Source organism: Condylura cristata, unplaced genomic scaffold, assembly GCF_000260355.1.
Source record: "Condylura cristata isolate star-nosed mole 26May11 unplaced genomic scaffold, ConCri1.0 scaffold00001, whole genome shotgun sequence".
In the NCBI taxonomy this organism is placed as follows: domain Eukaryota; kingdom Metazoa; phylum Chordata; class Mammalia; order Eulipotyphla; family Talpidae; genus Condylura; species Condylura cristata.
Genome location: NW_004567102.1, coordinates 50,754,174 through 50,768,972, shown reverse-complemented (window position 1 = coordinate 50,768,972; position 14,799 = coordinate 50,754,174). Strand labels below are relative to the sequence as shown.

At 44.4% G+C, this 14,799-nt stretch overlaps 1 protein-coding gene across 1 annotated transcript in view; it reads right to left on the bottom strand.

The window, feature by feature from the left end:
• Positions 1–14,799, bottom strand: part of SOBP (sine oculis binding protein homolog (Drosophila)) — a 163,557-nt gene that overhangs the window by 2,182 nt on the left and 146,576 nt on the right. The window contains exon 7 of the mRNA XM_004674073.2: positions 14,399–14,791. Within this exon, the coding sequence (XP_004674130.1) occupies positions 14,402–14,791 (390 nt within the window). The 3' untranslated portion in view covers positions 14,399–14,401. The remainder of the gene's footprint in view (positions 1–14,398; positions 14,792–14,799) is intronic.

Sequence of the window (14,799 nt, the reverse complement as noted above, 5' to 3'; positions counted from 1 at the left end):
GTAAATTTCTTTGTATTCAAATCACCTTTGGACAAAGGCCAAACATGGACAGCATCAGCCTACTTGGAGAAAATTTCAAGGCTTTCATAAGAGACTGGAAAACGGGATTTTAATGAGAGCCATTCTGGAACCTTAACTGCAGCATTTGCCATCCCAAACACTATAATAATCATTATTATTCTCTGGTATCTATTATTGTCTGGTAAATAATATGTGTTTTCCCCCAAAGTTCTAAAGGGTGCAGCTGCACCACACTCTATTTTTTGCAGCCCCCCTCCCGCTGCTCTGCAAGCCTCCTCACACCGAGCTTATTTTAAGAGAACGGCAAAGTAGACAATTTGGGCTGTTGCCTTCCTGCTCCTCACACACTTGCGGTGTCTGGGGCACCCCCAAATGCCAGATGGTGGCAGTACAAACCCCTTTCTGCTGAGAACACTGGAGGGTGAGGTGGTATCTCCTGGTGTTCTAATCTGGTAGGTTCACGCAGACCCATGTTGGGGACACAGAAAAAACCCTGGAATCAACGAACACAAAGACCGAGGTCTGGGCTTCATCCACTTGATACGCACTAGTGCGAAAGTAAGAAACTCCTGAGTGGGGGGTGGCGGGGGGACGTAGCTTTGAGTTTGAGAAAGTGAACAGGGAAGGAAGTTCCAGAGCCTGAGTATATTACCTATTTCACACTTGCCAAGCAGAGGTCTCTTGTGGAAAATGCACCCTCTTGTCTAAAGCTCTTGAGTTGTTCAAAAGGAATATGGCCACAAGAAGTAAGAGAGATGAGGTTACAACCAGCATGACCCCTAACTCGTGAGATTGTGGCCCTATTCCTTAGTCTCCCCAAGTTTGAGTCTTCCTCTGTGAGATGGGGACCTAGTGAGTGTTTCTGTTTATTTTTAATCTGTCAGATTTTGTGACTGTAGGGTCTTTGGGCCAAATTCAGTATCACACAAGTACGGATGTAAACCTGGACAGTGGGTAGTAATGTGTTGTAAGTGCATGAGGAAGACTTAATTTCTGAACTCTGAAAGCCCAAATTTTCAGAAAGTCTCTCTCTCTCAAACACACACGGCCAGTCTCACTTTTACTTCCTCTACCTTTATGGTTAAGACTCATGCGGGTTGCATTTAAATGGAAAATTCATAGTTTCCAGGCAGCCACTCCCAAAAGTAAATGTTATGTCAAAAAAAAAAAAATTGGGCTCTCCTTGGTGGTGCAACAGGTTAAAGCACCGCATTATGAAGCTCTCCAAAGCCACTGCAGCACGGGTTCGATCCCTGACCAGAGAGCTGACCCACATGGCGTGGCAGACCTCTGCTGCTCCCCTCAGCAGTGTATTTCAGTAGATCTGCCTGTTCTGCTTCTCACTCTATCTCTGGTGAATCTTCTCAACTACCACACCTCTGGTCTATACCCCAGTTCTGTAAGGATAAATAAATAAATCTTTAAAAAAAAAAATGTCTGTTTTGTCCCTCCCAATATGGACAAGTTCATCCTTCCAGGGTGCCACCTTCCATCTGTCCCAGGAAGCTAGTCTCAATTAATCGAATTCATTTTCCAAACCTTTTTCTTTCCTTCCTCAAGTACTTTTGTAATGAGCATACTATCAACATCCTGTAGGTAGGTTGTGTCTTAATTGCTTAGGACAGCGGCCATATTTATTCCAGGGAGGCTAAAACCCCATAGCAATGGCTTGAGGATGTGTAAGAAATACCCCTGCTGGCTCTACCAGGGACACCACTCACTCGGCCTCCATGGCCCAGCCCTTCTCATGGCTGAGCACAGCCATTATGAGCTGGCTTCAGCCACACTGTTTATCTGGGACAATGACAAGTCCCGGAGGGCTGGGCTGCTCTCAGGTAGCTGCAGCTATTCTGGGACACTCACAAGGGCACAGTCCTGCGGTCAATGAACAGAGCCATCTGCAGCAGCTGATAAACCCAGCAGTGGTGCCAGACAGTGGTGTCCGCACAAAGCCCATCCCAAAAGGGCCACAGCTGGATGCGGTTTTGCCCCAATATGCTCCCCTCTCTCTTTCATCAACTGCTGCCTCATGAAAAGTTCTGATGTGGCCTGTACCAGGATAAAACTGCTTTCATTTATGAAGTGAGGGTACCTGTTTTCTTATAGTGCATTAATTGCCTCGTTAAATAGAGAAACATCCTCCTCTTTCCTGGGGCAATTGCCATGGAAGTAACCCATGGGTGAGGAAGGGATGTGGGGACCAAGGCTAAGCCTCATTTTAGCCCAGCTCAGGGCTCTGGTTTGAACTACAAATCCATCAGACTGTGTCACTCACCCCTTGGCGCTCATAAGTTAAAGCTGAAAAAAAGAAAAGAAATATGTTTGCCATTCTTTTTTGTAATTTTCTCCTTTCACAATCTTATTTTACTCTTTCCTCAATAAAAAATCACAACCCTGTAAGCTCCTGTAACTGAGATAATTATATATTTAATTCTTCATTTTATACATTGTAATTTTGGTTTTCTTTGCTCATGAGTTAAGAGAGTGGAGAAGTGAGTCTATTCTACCAAGTAGCCACTGATACTTCTCTGGCCTCTAAAAGTTCCTGAGGGACAAAGAACCCTCAACCTCAGAACCCCTCTTCTGCATCCAAAAAAGTCATTACCTTCACCCTAAACCAATGACCTGCTTTACCTCAAATTCTTTCTGGGACCTTGGAGTTCAAGTAAACCAAGAGACCCAGCACAGATTTCATAGACGCACTAGAACAGGAAGCTACATCCATTCAGAAAAGAGAAAAATAAAACAACTGTATGATATAGCAGATGTTCTCAGAAAAACATGAAGAGCCTACAGCCCTTGTTTCCTGACTTTCTGGACCAAGCGCGGCCTGTTAGGGTCTGGAAGGCTGCCAGGATTTCAAAGACTGGAGTCAAATTTTATTGAGCACCTACTTTATGCTAAATATTGCACTAAAGACTCTTTATATACTCAGTTCACTTAAAAACAAGTAAGTTTTATATATACTTATTTCACTTATACACTTAGTTCACTGATACAACAAAGCTACTGAAGTCCTTTTTATTGCACCAACATACAGAATGAGAAAATGTTTCAAGAGAGGTCAAGAAACTTAGTTACTCAAGGTCTCCATTTAGAAAGGGGCAAGCTGAATTGAAGCGTCTCTCCCTTTCAGGACGTAGAGTCCCTCAGCTAAATGTCATCTTTCTACTTCCTTACCCTGACTAGTGGGGTCACAATGTCAGAGCTGTAAGGGGCCTTGCAGCATATATAATCCAGCTGTGACTTTGTGAACAAAAGTCCTGAGAGCTATTAATAAGAAAGAGTAATTGTGTTTTCATTCAAGTCCCACCCAAGTATAACAATGACCGAAGCTGGTTCCTATACCTTCCCCAAATTCTGCCCTGGACAAGACAAATAGATGCTTACTATAAGACTGAGCTTGATGCTTTTCTGAGTTATCTATATATTATCTGAATATAGGTATTCTAGGTTAAGAAAAAAATTCAGGAAATAAAACAAGTTTTATGTGGCAATTAGCTATGGCCTATGGATCAACAGTAGATTTTAAGATTCTTAGGTGCAGTCTAGAAAAAAAGATCTTTCTGACAACTTTATTCTTACAACTAGCCCATAGCAGAGAAGGTATAGGCAGGGGAGGGGCTGGGGTCACACTCAGAGAAACTTCACTCTAAAAACCAAGAACAAGCCTGCTGACAAACTCACGCCACCCCCAACAGCCACGGAGCTGGAGAGTGTGGCTAATAATTGCTTATTTCTGCTACCTTTCATTCCCTCATCCCCAGATGTTCAAGACCAACCTATTTCCTCCCTGAAATCAGCTGCCTGATGTGAGGAAGCAAGTGCCGTGGTGGCAAGAAAACATGACTCTGGTCCTTGGCACGGGCCGTGTAACTCAAGCAGCCCCGTGTGGTGTCCTTGTGCCCCAGAGAGGAAAGGCAGATGAGGACTCAGGTTCTAATCCTAGCTGCGCCACTCTGCGACCTTGGGCATTTGCTGTTGGTCCCGGTCCCTCCTTGTAAAAGTAGAAACAGACATCTTAGAATTTCTGGAATGTTTTCCCTAACCTCTGAGGTCAACAACATGGAAGGGTTTCATTACTTTCCATTACACATCTGAGGGAGGCAGCTCCAGGGGTAGGGGGTGCCGTGCCCATTCTTATAAGCACCTACTGTGTGCAACATCCTGGGCATTTCAACTTTCTATGGAAGCCTGATCACTCTACGAAGCAGGGGTATTGTTTTTATATTTTGCGGTTTGGCACGCAGACTCTGGAGCCAGGCTGCCAGTCAACCCCAGGGCTGCTGTTTACTGGCGCACGGCACTGGGTAAGAGACTCAGTCTGTGTTTAAGTTTCTCTTCTGAAAAATGGGTTTAATGATGGGGCTGTGTGGGCGTGTAACATTCAGAGCACCATCTCCATAGAGAAAGTGCTTCATAATAGTTGTCACAATTACTTCATGAGAAAATACAAGCACCAAGCAGTTATAAAACCCTTGAAGTCTCACAGCTGGAGAGCAGCACAGTGGGTTTCAAATCCAGCAGGTCTTGTGCCAGCCCCTGTTTTACTCTGAGGTGTGGTAACCTCTCCAGTGGGACAGCACCTGCCACCCCTGGCACGAGGACCCGTGTCTCTGCCTGGGCCGTCTCACCTATCCCCGCATTGTTACCTGCAACTCCTGTTCTGAGACCGCGCCTCCAGCGTGGGTGATGGGGGTCGCTCCCTCCCTCAGTAGTTAGTGGCTCTGTGGGAGCTTCAGAGGCCTAAGGCCTGGATGCTAAAAAAGATCAAAGAACATCTCCAAAAGCTTCCATATTGCCTTGAAAGCACCCACAGGCTCCGGGAGGATCTGATTGAGATTCTGTGAAAATCTCTGAAGGCATCTGAGGTAAAGCCAGGCAGCCAAACCTTGTGGCTGATCTTCAGTCCAAGGTCAGAGCTCTGGGCCTCATGCTGGCCTCTGTGTAGTCTCCGTGTAGTCTTCCTACAGGGAAGCCCTCTGCAGGACAGAGGGTGCCCCCATGGGCCCACCAGGCAACAGCCCCCACCACACCCTCCACTGCTGGCCAAGGCTCAGAGCCGCTGGTGGGTTGGAGGGTGGAGCCCCCCCTGTCTCTGTGGCAGCCTGAGGCCAGGCCAGCAGCCCCTTGGACTGGACTTCGAACTGGTCTGTCATTTGTTTCCTCCACTGGCCGCCACAAAGCCTCCTCAGGCCCTACTCTGGGCACAAAGGAAGAAGCTGCTCTTCTCACCTTGCTGCTCCCCTGGCTGTGCATGCCCAAAGCAGAGATTCAGCGGCCAACGCCCCTCACTCTGTAGCGATAACATTCTGCAATGTTTAGAATCAATGCTGGTAATTAGACTGTCATCAGAATGCAACGATCGGCTTCAGCGATGCCAGTCTTTCTATTGCTTCCTTTCAGTCTACGAGCAGCTGCTAAAGTAATTCTCAAACACAGATTTCATCCTGTCACTCCTCTGCTCGAGGTCGCCGTGATGCTGCTAGTGTGCAGACACAAATACGCCAGTCTGTCCCACTCCGACTGGCTTTCCTCCAGCCGCCTCCTCCTTTCCCGACCCCCTGCAAGCCCTTTGCTCCAGTCCAGGGAAGTGGAAGGTCAGCCCTTCTCTGCCTCTGTGGCTTTTGACATCTTCCTGACCTCCGCTCCTGACTGCCGGTTCCATGTTCCTCCCCAGTCGTAGACCTGAATTCCACGTTCACCTCTGAAACAACGGCTAGCTATTCCTCTCCCGATATCCTGCTCACTCGCTTGTGCAAGAAACACTGGCACGCCCACTCTGCCAGCTCTCCACGCTGGGCACAAGATGACAATGATGAGGAAAAACCTGTCCCTGCTCTGGCTGGAGCTTCCCACGTAGAGTGCCACATCGCTCTGCAGGTTCTAGAAACCTGGACTAGGTTGGTGACTTTTTGTCTTTCTCAGCAGGTATTGTTGCCACACTATCTAATTTTTCTTTGCTCTCTCTTCCTCCCTCCAGCTTCTCCTTCCCTGCCTCCTGCCCTCCTTTCCTTCCGCTCTTCCTGATATCTCTTAATAACAGTGTCCCTGCATGAAGTCAGTGTTAGATATTGTTAGTTTCAAATGGTTCTGCTTTGTCCTCTAGGGAAATAAATGAAGACTGTCTCTGAACCATAAATAAGTGAGAGGGAACAGCTTCCCTCTGTTTGGATATGATTAGTAGTTTATTAAGTTTTGCAGATTGCAATATATGAATTAATTATAAATTAAGAACTCCAAAGGATTTTTTTAAAGTTATGATTCCTGTGCCTAAGACATGAGCACCCCTAATGCAAAACAAACTGATCAGATGGTCAGAAGTGAGGGGCTCTGTCAAAATCAAAACCAGAACACTGAACCAGCATCTCTCACCTTCATCTACATGGTCATACATACCATGTGCCACAGCATTGGGGACTTATGTTGCTCAGACCTCAGTGGATGTGAAAACAGACATTATGATGCCCTCATACTAAATGAGGGGAATGAGGGACCTGGATGCATTTTTGGTTTGGCAAATTGTAAACCTGTTTTTTTTTCAAACCCTTGGGGTTTGGCTAAAACCAAATCTTATTTTGCCAAGCATTTTGGCCTTAATTTTTAAACCCAAGTGTATTTTAAAAGAAATTCAATCTATATGTTTCTGACTCATTTACACTTAACTCATGAAAATACTGTTTGGTAAGAGCTATATATGTCCAACCAAGTTTATGTGCCTTTTTAAGCCCCCTTTCCCCCCAGTTCTTACCAGAAAGGTGTATTTTGCCATTCATAAAAAGGGTTGAGTCCCAGAGGCCTGTGGTCAGTTTGAAATTTATAACCCCTGAAGCTTAAATGGATTCTAAGCTTGGAAAAAGTGACCCCCCCACCCCACTTTCATATTAAGCGCAAAACAGGCTGCCTATGATAAAGACAAGCTTCTGTGTCTTAGTTTTCAAGATGGTTGAAGGTGAGTGGTAAAGAATTCGAACTAACCACCAATAAATTGTGTCTAAGTCATTTTAGAGAAATAATATTACCCTTAAGTTCACAGCGACACAGATCTAACACTCTCATGGAAAGTTTTGCTCATTTTCAGAGGGCAAGAAAAAGAAGTGGAACTCAACAGAATTCAAATTGAGTATTTTACCTGTTGGAGGTTGGTGTTTTTTTTTTTTTTTTAAAGTCACAACTAACAGTGTTAATAATTCTTTACATGCTTAAAGATAAGTTGGAATTACTGAAAATGACATTTGAATTAAGACCAGAAAAGCAGGAAGAATAGGCATGTATGCTACAAAGACTTCTGGTGTCTTCTAAATGATGCTCAGCTATTCAAGTATAGTGTTGTAGGGGGAGAAGGCTTTTGGAGAGAGCACTTAAAAATGACTTATAAATATTTAAAGTATAAGCATCTAACAAATCATAATGACAAAGTTTTACATTTAACCACATGTGCTCCAAGTATCTTGAAATTATTCTAAATATGGGTTTAAAATATCAAAAGGGCTTGTTGATGGGATGCAGAACTTTTTAGAGAAATTTAAACCTGATCGTTCTTGCTCCAACAACACCCAATCTGCACAACTTTTAAAGTGTGCGTGTGTAGATTTCCTTAGGAAAGGATCTTGTTACCATCTGAATTTCCAAAACAAGAGTTGAAAGATGAAATATAGGGTTTCCCCTTCTCTCACCAAATGCAGCTTAGCCACTTTGCTTCTAGATAATTTGTTATTGTAGGTTGGCTCAAATTTAAGACAGTAACATTTTAGAAACACTTGGAGAACTAAGCCAGCTGCAAGGAGGATATCATTACAAATTGGGACACATGTTGTATGGGAATACCACTCATTTTCAATACCAAAAGCATGTTTGGGGAAATAAGCCATGAGAATGAGGAAGAGATACACCTTTTAATTGCATTTTTGGGATGTTAAGTTGATGTTTCATATCAAATGAGTCCAGAAAGTATGTTTCTCCCTTCTGTTCTTAAGTGCCATCAATCACATTCCTTTCCTTTTTACCCAAAACAAAACACAAGTTGCCATCAAAGACAGACACGAACTGGGGGTCCAGAGGGGGAAATGAGAAGATGGCCAGGGGTGCAGCCAAGTATCTGGAAGGAATGAGGCCGGGGAGCACCGGCCAACTTTAATTTGTCACAGTCCTGTGCTGGCGGCTCCTTGCTTCTCCCCTTAGGAGCCGGGGTTGGGTGACAGGGTCAAACTGCTAACTGGGCAAACAGATCACAGGTCACGGGGTCACAATGGGAGCTCGGGCCTGGGGACACAGAGCTAAGTGACGTCTGGCAACTTGACTGGTTTCCAATCTAAGAATGTTTCGTGCACTCAGGAGTTACTTTAAAGTGCAAGGGACCGTTTTCAAGTTTTTGTTTTTTGTCGTTTGCTTTTGCTCTGGTCATTTTCACTAGAATCCTTTCAATGACCCTTGAAATAATGTGTGTGCAGGCACACGTATGTGTTTCCCTTCCTGGATGATGGGCTCGTGTTCTCTAGCTACCCTGGCCCCATTCTACTGTTTTGCTAGCAGAACAGCGGAAATTCACAAATCTAAAGAGCTCTGTATGGTGAGTATTTAGAGCTGGTATTTGAGCTGGCATTTACTCTCTTTCCCTGAGAGTGGAACCCTGTTAAACAATGCCAGCATTAAACTGTTTATCTTTTAAAGCTCATTTACTTGTTTCTCTAAAGTGGATTCCTTTTATGCTTTTGAGGTATTTAAGAAAAAAAAGTTAACACACGCAGAATGCATTACCTTAACGTGCCTCCCCATTGAAAGTGTGTAATGCATTTAAAACGGCAACCAATAAAGGATACAAAATAATGCTGTGCAGAACATGGTGAAGAAAAATAGAGTGGCCACCCTCTGGCCCTTTGGCACGATCTCTGACAGGAGAGTCTGGAAAAGGCCAAGCGTTAGGGGTGGAGGTAAGTGTTCCATTCCATGAGGTAAGTGTTCCACCAAGTGTATTTTGGTCCTCAAACACCTCTACCCCTCCACGATGCCTGTCTGTGCGAAGCTAGGTGTAAATGATTGAACCATGATGCCCAGGAAGTCTCTCCAGTCAGTGAGGGAGTGATTCATTGGAAACCAGACAGGGAGATTATTTCCAGTGCCCGCCTGGGCAATGGCTTGTTAAAAGCTGGTTGAATGCTTCCCCATTTCCAGGCGCACTCTCTCCAGATGAAAAGAGTGTGAGGTGCTCGGGAGAATGGGCAGCAACCTGAAACACGGTGCATCAGTGCCATGGTGTTTGCTGAGCACTCTGCCCACCTTCTCAGACTCCAGCTACTCCCCTCCCTTGGCCCAAAGGCAGGGATAGAAGGTTTTCAATTAAAGGGTAGCATCTCCCTATACAGTGTAAACTTGAACACCCAAGTGTTTCTAGTTTGTAGGTTCTCTTCTTACTTTCCTTTTCTTCTCTGTTCACCATGGGCACTGACAACCTATGGTAATTAGAAGAAAGATCCATATAATCTTTAGCATTGGTCCCTCAAATAGACACTTTTTGAGGCAAGTGTTAAATGAGATAGCTGCAACAATGATTTTGTAATAATAGATGCACAGCAAAAACTGCTAAAAACAATTCTTACTTTTAAGGGGAACCAACAATTTAGCTACCTCAGAGTAGCAAGAAGAAAATCCAATTTAGCTATCGCTTGGTAATAATATAAGGTAATCCTTCAGAAATGTAGCTCACACTTCCTGGAAGCTAAATCTATGGACCTCTCCTCCCAAGAAAATGCTTCTGTGCCTAGGGATATACAAAGTTCCAGAAGAGGCTCAACTGTCCCCAGGTGAATCCCTGGAATAAGAGAACAGCTGCTGAGTGCACCAGCAGGTCTAGGGACGAAGGCTAGTCCTGCATTTGCACAATGCCAAGAGTGAGGTCCTCTCTAAAGTGCGCACCACACACTTTGCTAGCTTCATCCTAGTTCCAAGCCTACTGGAGGTGGAGAATTAGGGCTACATCTGAATGAAATAAATACCCGGTCACATATGTCATTTTCTAGTCCATCATAATCTGATTGAAATACTATCTAAAAGCCAGATGTTTGTGCATCAAACTCTTCTTCAATGTCCCCTGTCAGAAAGGTTACAAAGACCCAGAGGCATTATATGAGAAGTGGCTCATGACAAAGTTGACAATGTTCATTCCAGAAAATTCTCCACTATGAGTCTGAAATGATTCTGCAAGCACCTTTCAGATCCTCACACCTCACATGTGTTCATGATGTAGACCTGACGGTTTCCTGCTGGTTCTTTGAATTACCTCTGTCTGGAACTGGACAGCCATCTGCATTCTGAGATGGGAGAAACTTTAACATCAGGGATTATGTGGTCCATTAACATTTCCAATAATCAAGTTCTGGAACACTAAAAATCTTAAGTCTGGCATAAGATCTAAACATAACCCACTTGTTATGATTTCCTCTGCTCTCAGTTTTTCTTCTTTTCTTTGCTTTAAAAGTAAGCACACATACTTTTATAATTTGAAGTATGAGCTTTACTTCTGCTCAGCCAGAGAAACTGTTAGCAAGTTACCTGTCACTTCCACCCTTTTGATTTTCCTAATGAGGCATTAATTCTACACCCCAGTCACTTTAGGACTGTGGCCCCATGGCTAGACTAATGATTAAGCTCCAAGAAGCCAAAATCACAGTCACCTTGAGTTCTCACGGTGAGAGCAAAAAAATGGAAGGAAACCCCCAAACCCCCACCCCACCCCGCCCCTCCACTCCTCCACCAGGCTAGGGAAGCACCCGTGGAATTGGAGCCAGGGAGAAGAGTTTCATGTTTTAAGAAATACATAATGTTGTACACCTGAAACCTGTATAATCTTATAAGCCAATGTAACTTCAATAAAACTTTTTAGAAAAAGAAATTTAGGGGTCACAAAGGGGACTTGTCGTTCCCAGGCGAAAGGGTTACTGGTGACACACATTTTTCCATTGATTAATTTACTTGAAGAACATATGTCATTTCCCTGGCAAACTGAGGAGGGCGGATATTTTCTTTTGAATATCTTCAAACATTTGCAAATGGTTACTCTGAACTCCCCAAAGTACCATAAACAAGTATAAACTGTAGAAATTCAGAAAATGAACAAATACAAACAGTTATCCCCAAGCTCCTGGGCAGACAAAGAAGGGAGTATTCCATTTACACATGGAATTCTTTGTGGATAGAATAGTTTGCAAAATGTTTATACATTGTTTTCCTTATTATTTGAGGGATATATATATATTTTTTCCAGTCTACAGAAGCTGCAGAACTCATATTTGGAGATTTCAAGTTGAAGATGAAAGGAAGTTTACAACCTTTTAAGATCTTTTACTAAACTTAGTTAGTTCTGCAACTAGGAAAATATCTGCCCAGCGAAATCATTTGTAATCATATCAACAAACAAGAAAGTCAGGTAACCAGAAACAGAGTAACTTCCAAATAGGGGAAAAGACTCTAATTTCCCAAAACTTCCTTGAAGATAATTGTAGCTACCTAGATTATTGATATCAAACTATAGTCTATTTTGAACCTATTTTAAATGATTTAAACAACAGTAATGCAGCCTGAGTCTGGTGGACATAGTGAAAAGAATGAAAGCGTGATTAAAGTTAGTGACAACCCAGAAAAATGATATATTCAGTCACCCACAAAGCTCATGAAGAAATCACTCACCTGCAGTTCACCCACCACAACTCAACCCAGGTTCATTTTTGGTTTTAGTGCTTTTCACTTTGGCTTTAACTTGTCACCACACAGTGTTCACTGTCAAGGCACAAAGGCCTTTATTTAATGGATGCATTTCCAGTTTCTGCAACTATAGGAAAGGGCTGGGCTTCTGAAGGCATGGAAGAAAAACAGCACCACGTGTGCACAGGAAATCAGGAAGGGTCAGAAAATGTGAGTGAATTATAGCAGCCTGCAACTGTGCTGTGGGCTGACGTGGAACTACAGAGGGCAAAAGGGAATGTGATTTAGTGGCAGAGAGGTGGTTCTCCCACCATCTTAAATCACTTGGCTTGTCACCCCATGGTAGCTGCAAAGTCTGAGTATCTCTGACGTTAGAGAAAAACTGTAATTTGTTGGAGGGACCCATCATAAAAAGAATTCTCCAGTCTCAAGCACCTATGGACATCTTCTGAGATTAGGTAAAACCAGGTTAATATTTTTGGTAATAACCTTGGTCAATATATAAGACCCTAATCTGATTCTTTATTCTGAAACACTTATTACTCAAATCATCATCATACATTTCATATTTTCATGTCCTTTGGACCCATGCTAATATGGCCTAGCAGTACTATTCTTGACCTGGTCACAGCAGTAAAGTCTTTCACCCTCCCGTTCTTCCCTTAACGTCATTTGAATGGACAGTATTAAATGTGTTTAAAATTACAATTCCCAATGCTTTCTAAAGGCTATCCTTTCCCGCCCCCTCCCTCACATATCCCCATTCCTCACTGTTTTGTCAACCAGATTAAATTACCCTAGAGAAGAAATCAGAGGTATTTACGACTGAAGTGACTATGAGAAGGCTGAGGCCATCTGTCTTCAGACAGCAGAATGTGTATATATAAAACCAGGAAGGGACAGTGAGTTGATTTTTAGATTCTGCACCTACTGGCAAAGCCACAAATGAATAAGGAAACCTCAGATGATGGAGCTTGAGAAATCCATCTCCTACCACTCAACAAACGCCCCATGTGGCTCTGTGCTTCCAAGCAGACTCTGGCTAGAAGTGAGGTAGGTACCCATGTACTTCAGAGGTTACCTGAACATACAACTCAGAGACAATGATCTGGATATACCACATCATGTGGTCTAGTCACAATTATTATTTCCCACTGTGGAGTAATGGGTTGGTAGTCTGGGTTTGTTGCTGGGAAACCAGGATTAAACACCTTCAAAGCAGTTTAGAGAAGTTGGTAAATGGCCTTGGCTTTTATCTAGGAACTTAACCCCAAACTAACTGAGATAAAAGAATTTCATCAGGTAGGATAATAAAGGGACAAGTCAGCCTATTTTTCTACAGCAGTTTAAAGAAAATGTAGCTCTGGAGTCAGCTTGAATTTGAATCTCAACTCTGCTTACTAATGTGGCCATTTTGCTTGAGTTTCTTAATTTCTCGATCATGGCTCCCTCATCAGTAACACAAAGATGATAACTGTTGTTGGATCTAGATCCGAATAAATATTCTTGAAAACACTTCGGAGATGACCTGAACATACAAAAGTGAGCCCTTATTCTTCTTACAAGGTCCACTTCTCCTATCCAGGCCTCCTTCATCCCTGCATTATATCCCCAGCTGACTGTCTTGAGGGCAGGAACAGCACCCTCTTAACCTTTTTATCTCCCCAGCTCCTGGAAGGAGCATGCAAAATTAGGAGCTCAGTAAATGTTCTTTTCCTTTACTTTTCACAAGTAGTTGATAAATTTCAACTGCTGCCCTGCTGGATAGAGGGGAAGAGCCCTGTGTCTGGGTCCAGCACACCCGAGTTGAATTCTGGTCCCCCCAAATATCAGGTCCGATTCTGTGCAATATCTCCAAGCCTCATTGTCCTCCCGCTGAGACACAGAAGGCCCATTTCAGCAGGATTGGCAGGAGAAGCACATGAGGGCATATCTGGTTACAATGGCATGCTAGTTCTCCTTGCCCTTACTGAAATTCTGGGCTCATTATTGAAGCCTCACTTGGCAATTAGCAGGTTTCCGGCATGAGATCAGAGCTGTGTGCTGTCACCCACTTCATTAACATGGCCCTTTTCCCCATGGAAGCGTCTCACTGTGTGCAGAAACGAGCCATCCGCCAACTGAGCCACAGAGCCCAAACAGGAGGAAGGAAAGCTAACCTATGCCTGGAGAATGAGGGAAGAGACCCCAAGAACAGGTGCTATGAGTCTGTGCTCTAATAGCCTGCCAGGCAAATTGGGGCCCAGTGACCTGGGTTCAGCTGGCGTAGCAGGTAGGGAGGTTGGTGTTTGTTCTCACCTGCAAGTGAACTCCCTGAAATCATGACTGAACTTTTACAGGCAACCTCTCCTTCCTCCCATCTTCCCCTTTTCCTACAGCTGGAACCACAGAGATGGGCACAATCAAATGAAAGCATCATTAGGGAGTTAGTGTTTCAAGTCAGGTTCAGCACAGTGGGCTTTTCCCTAAGTGACCTTGGGTATGGCACTTACATGCTGTGACTCAATTTCCTCAGCTGCAAAATGGGAATGGTGTTGGATCGAATGCATATGTGACCACACAAGGTGTACTGTAAAACATGTACGGTCAACATCATGATTATTTACAACTCGCTCGCCTCTGCCTTGGGACGAGAGGGGCCGGGCCTCACACAACGGAGCGCCTTGGTGGACATACAAACCTTTTACTTATTCTGATTTCTAATTCGGAGGCACCTCCTTTTGAGCGGAGGTTCCAGGTCCTCGGGCCCGGCGCTGAGCATGGGCGAGGAGATGACGCACGGCGCCATGGCAGTCTTCTCCGCGGGTTTTGGCACAGGCTGGATCACGCAGCCCGTCTTGGGCAGCATTCGCAGAGCATACGCGTGGTCCTCGTCCGCAGGGTTGTTGAGGTTCGGGTCCGACTTGTCACCCCCCGCCAGGGCTTCCTCGCCCATCAGCTTTTTGGCTGCCTCCCCGTCCAGGTGGCAGTTGGAAGCACAGTTGTTCTCCTTGACCGACTCCAGCTCGCTCACCGCCGGCTCCTCCGACAGCAGCTTCTTGGGGGGCAGCGGCGGCGGCGGCGGCGGCGGCTGCTCGGGCG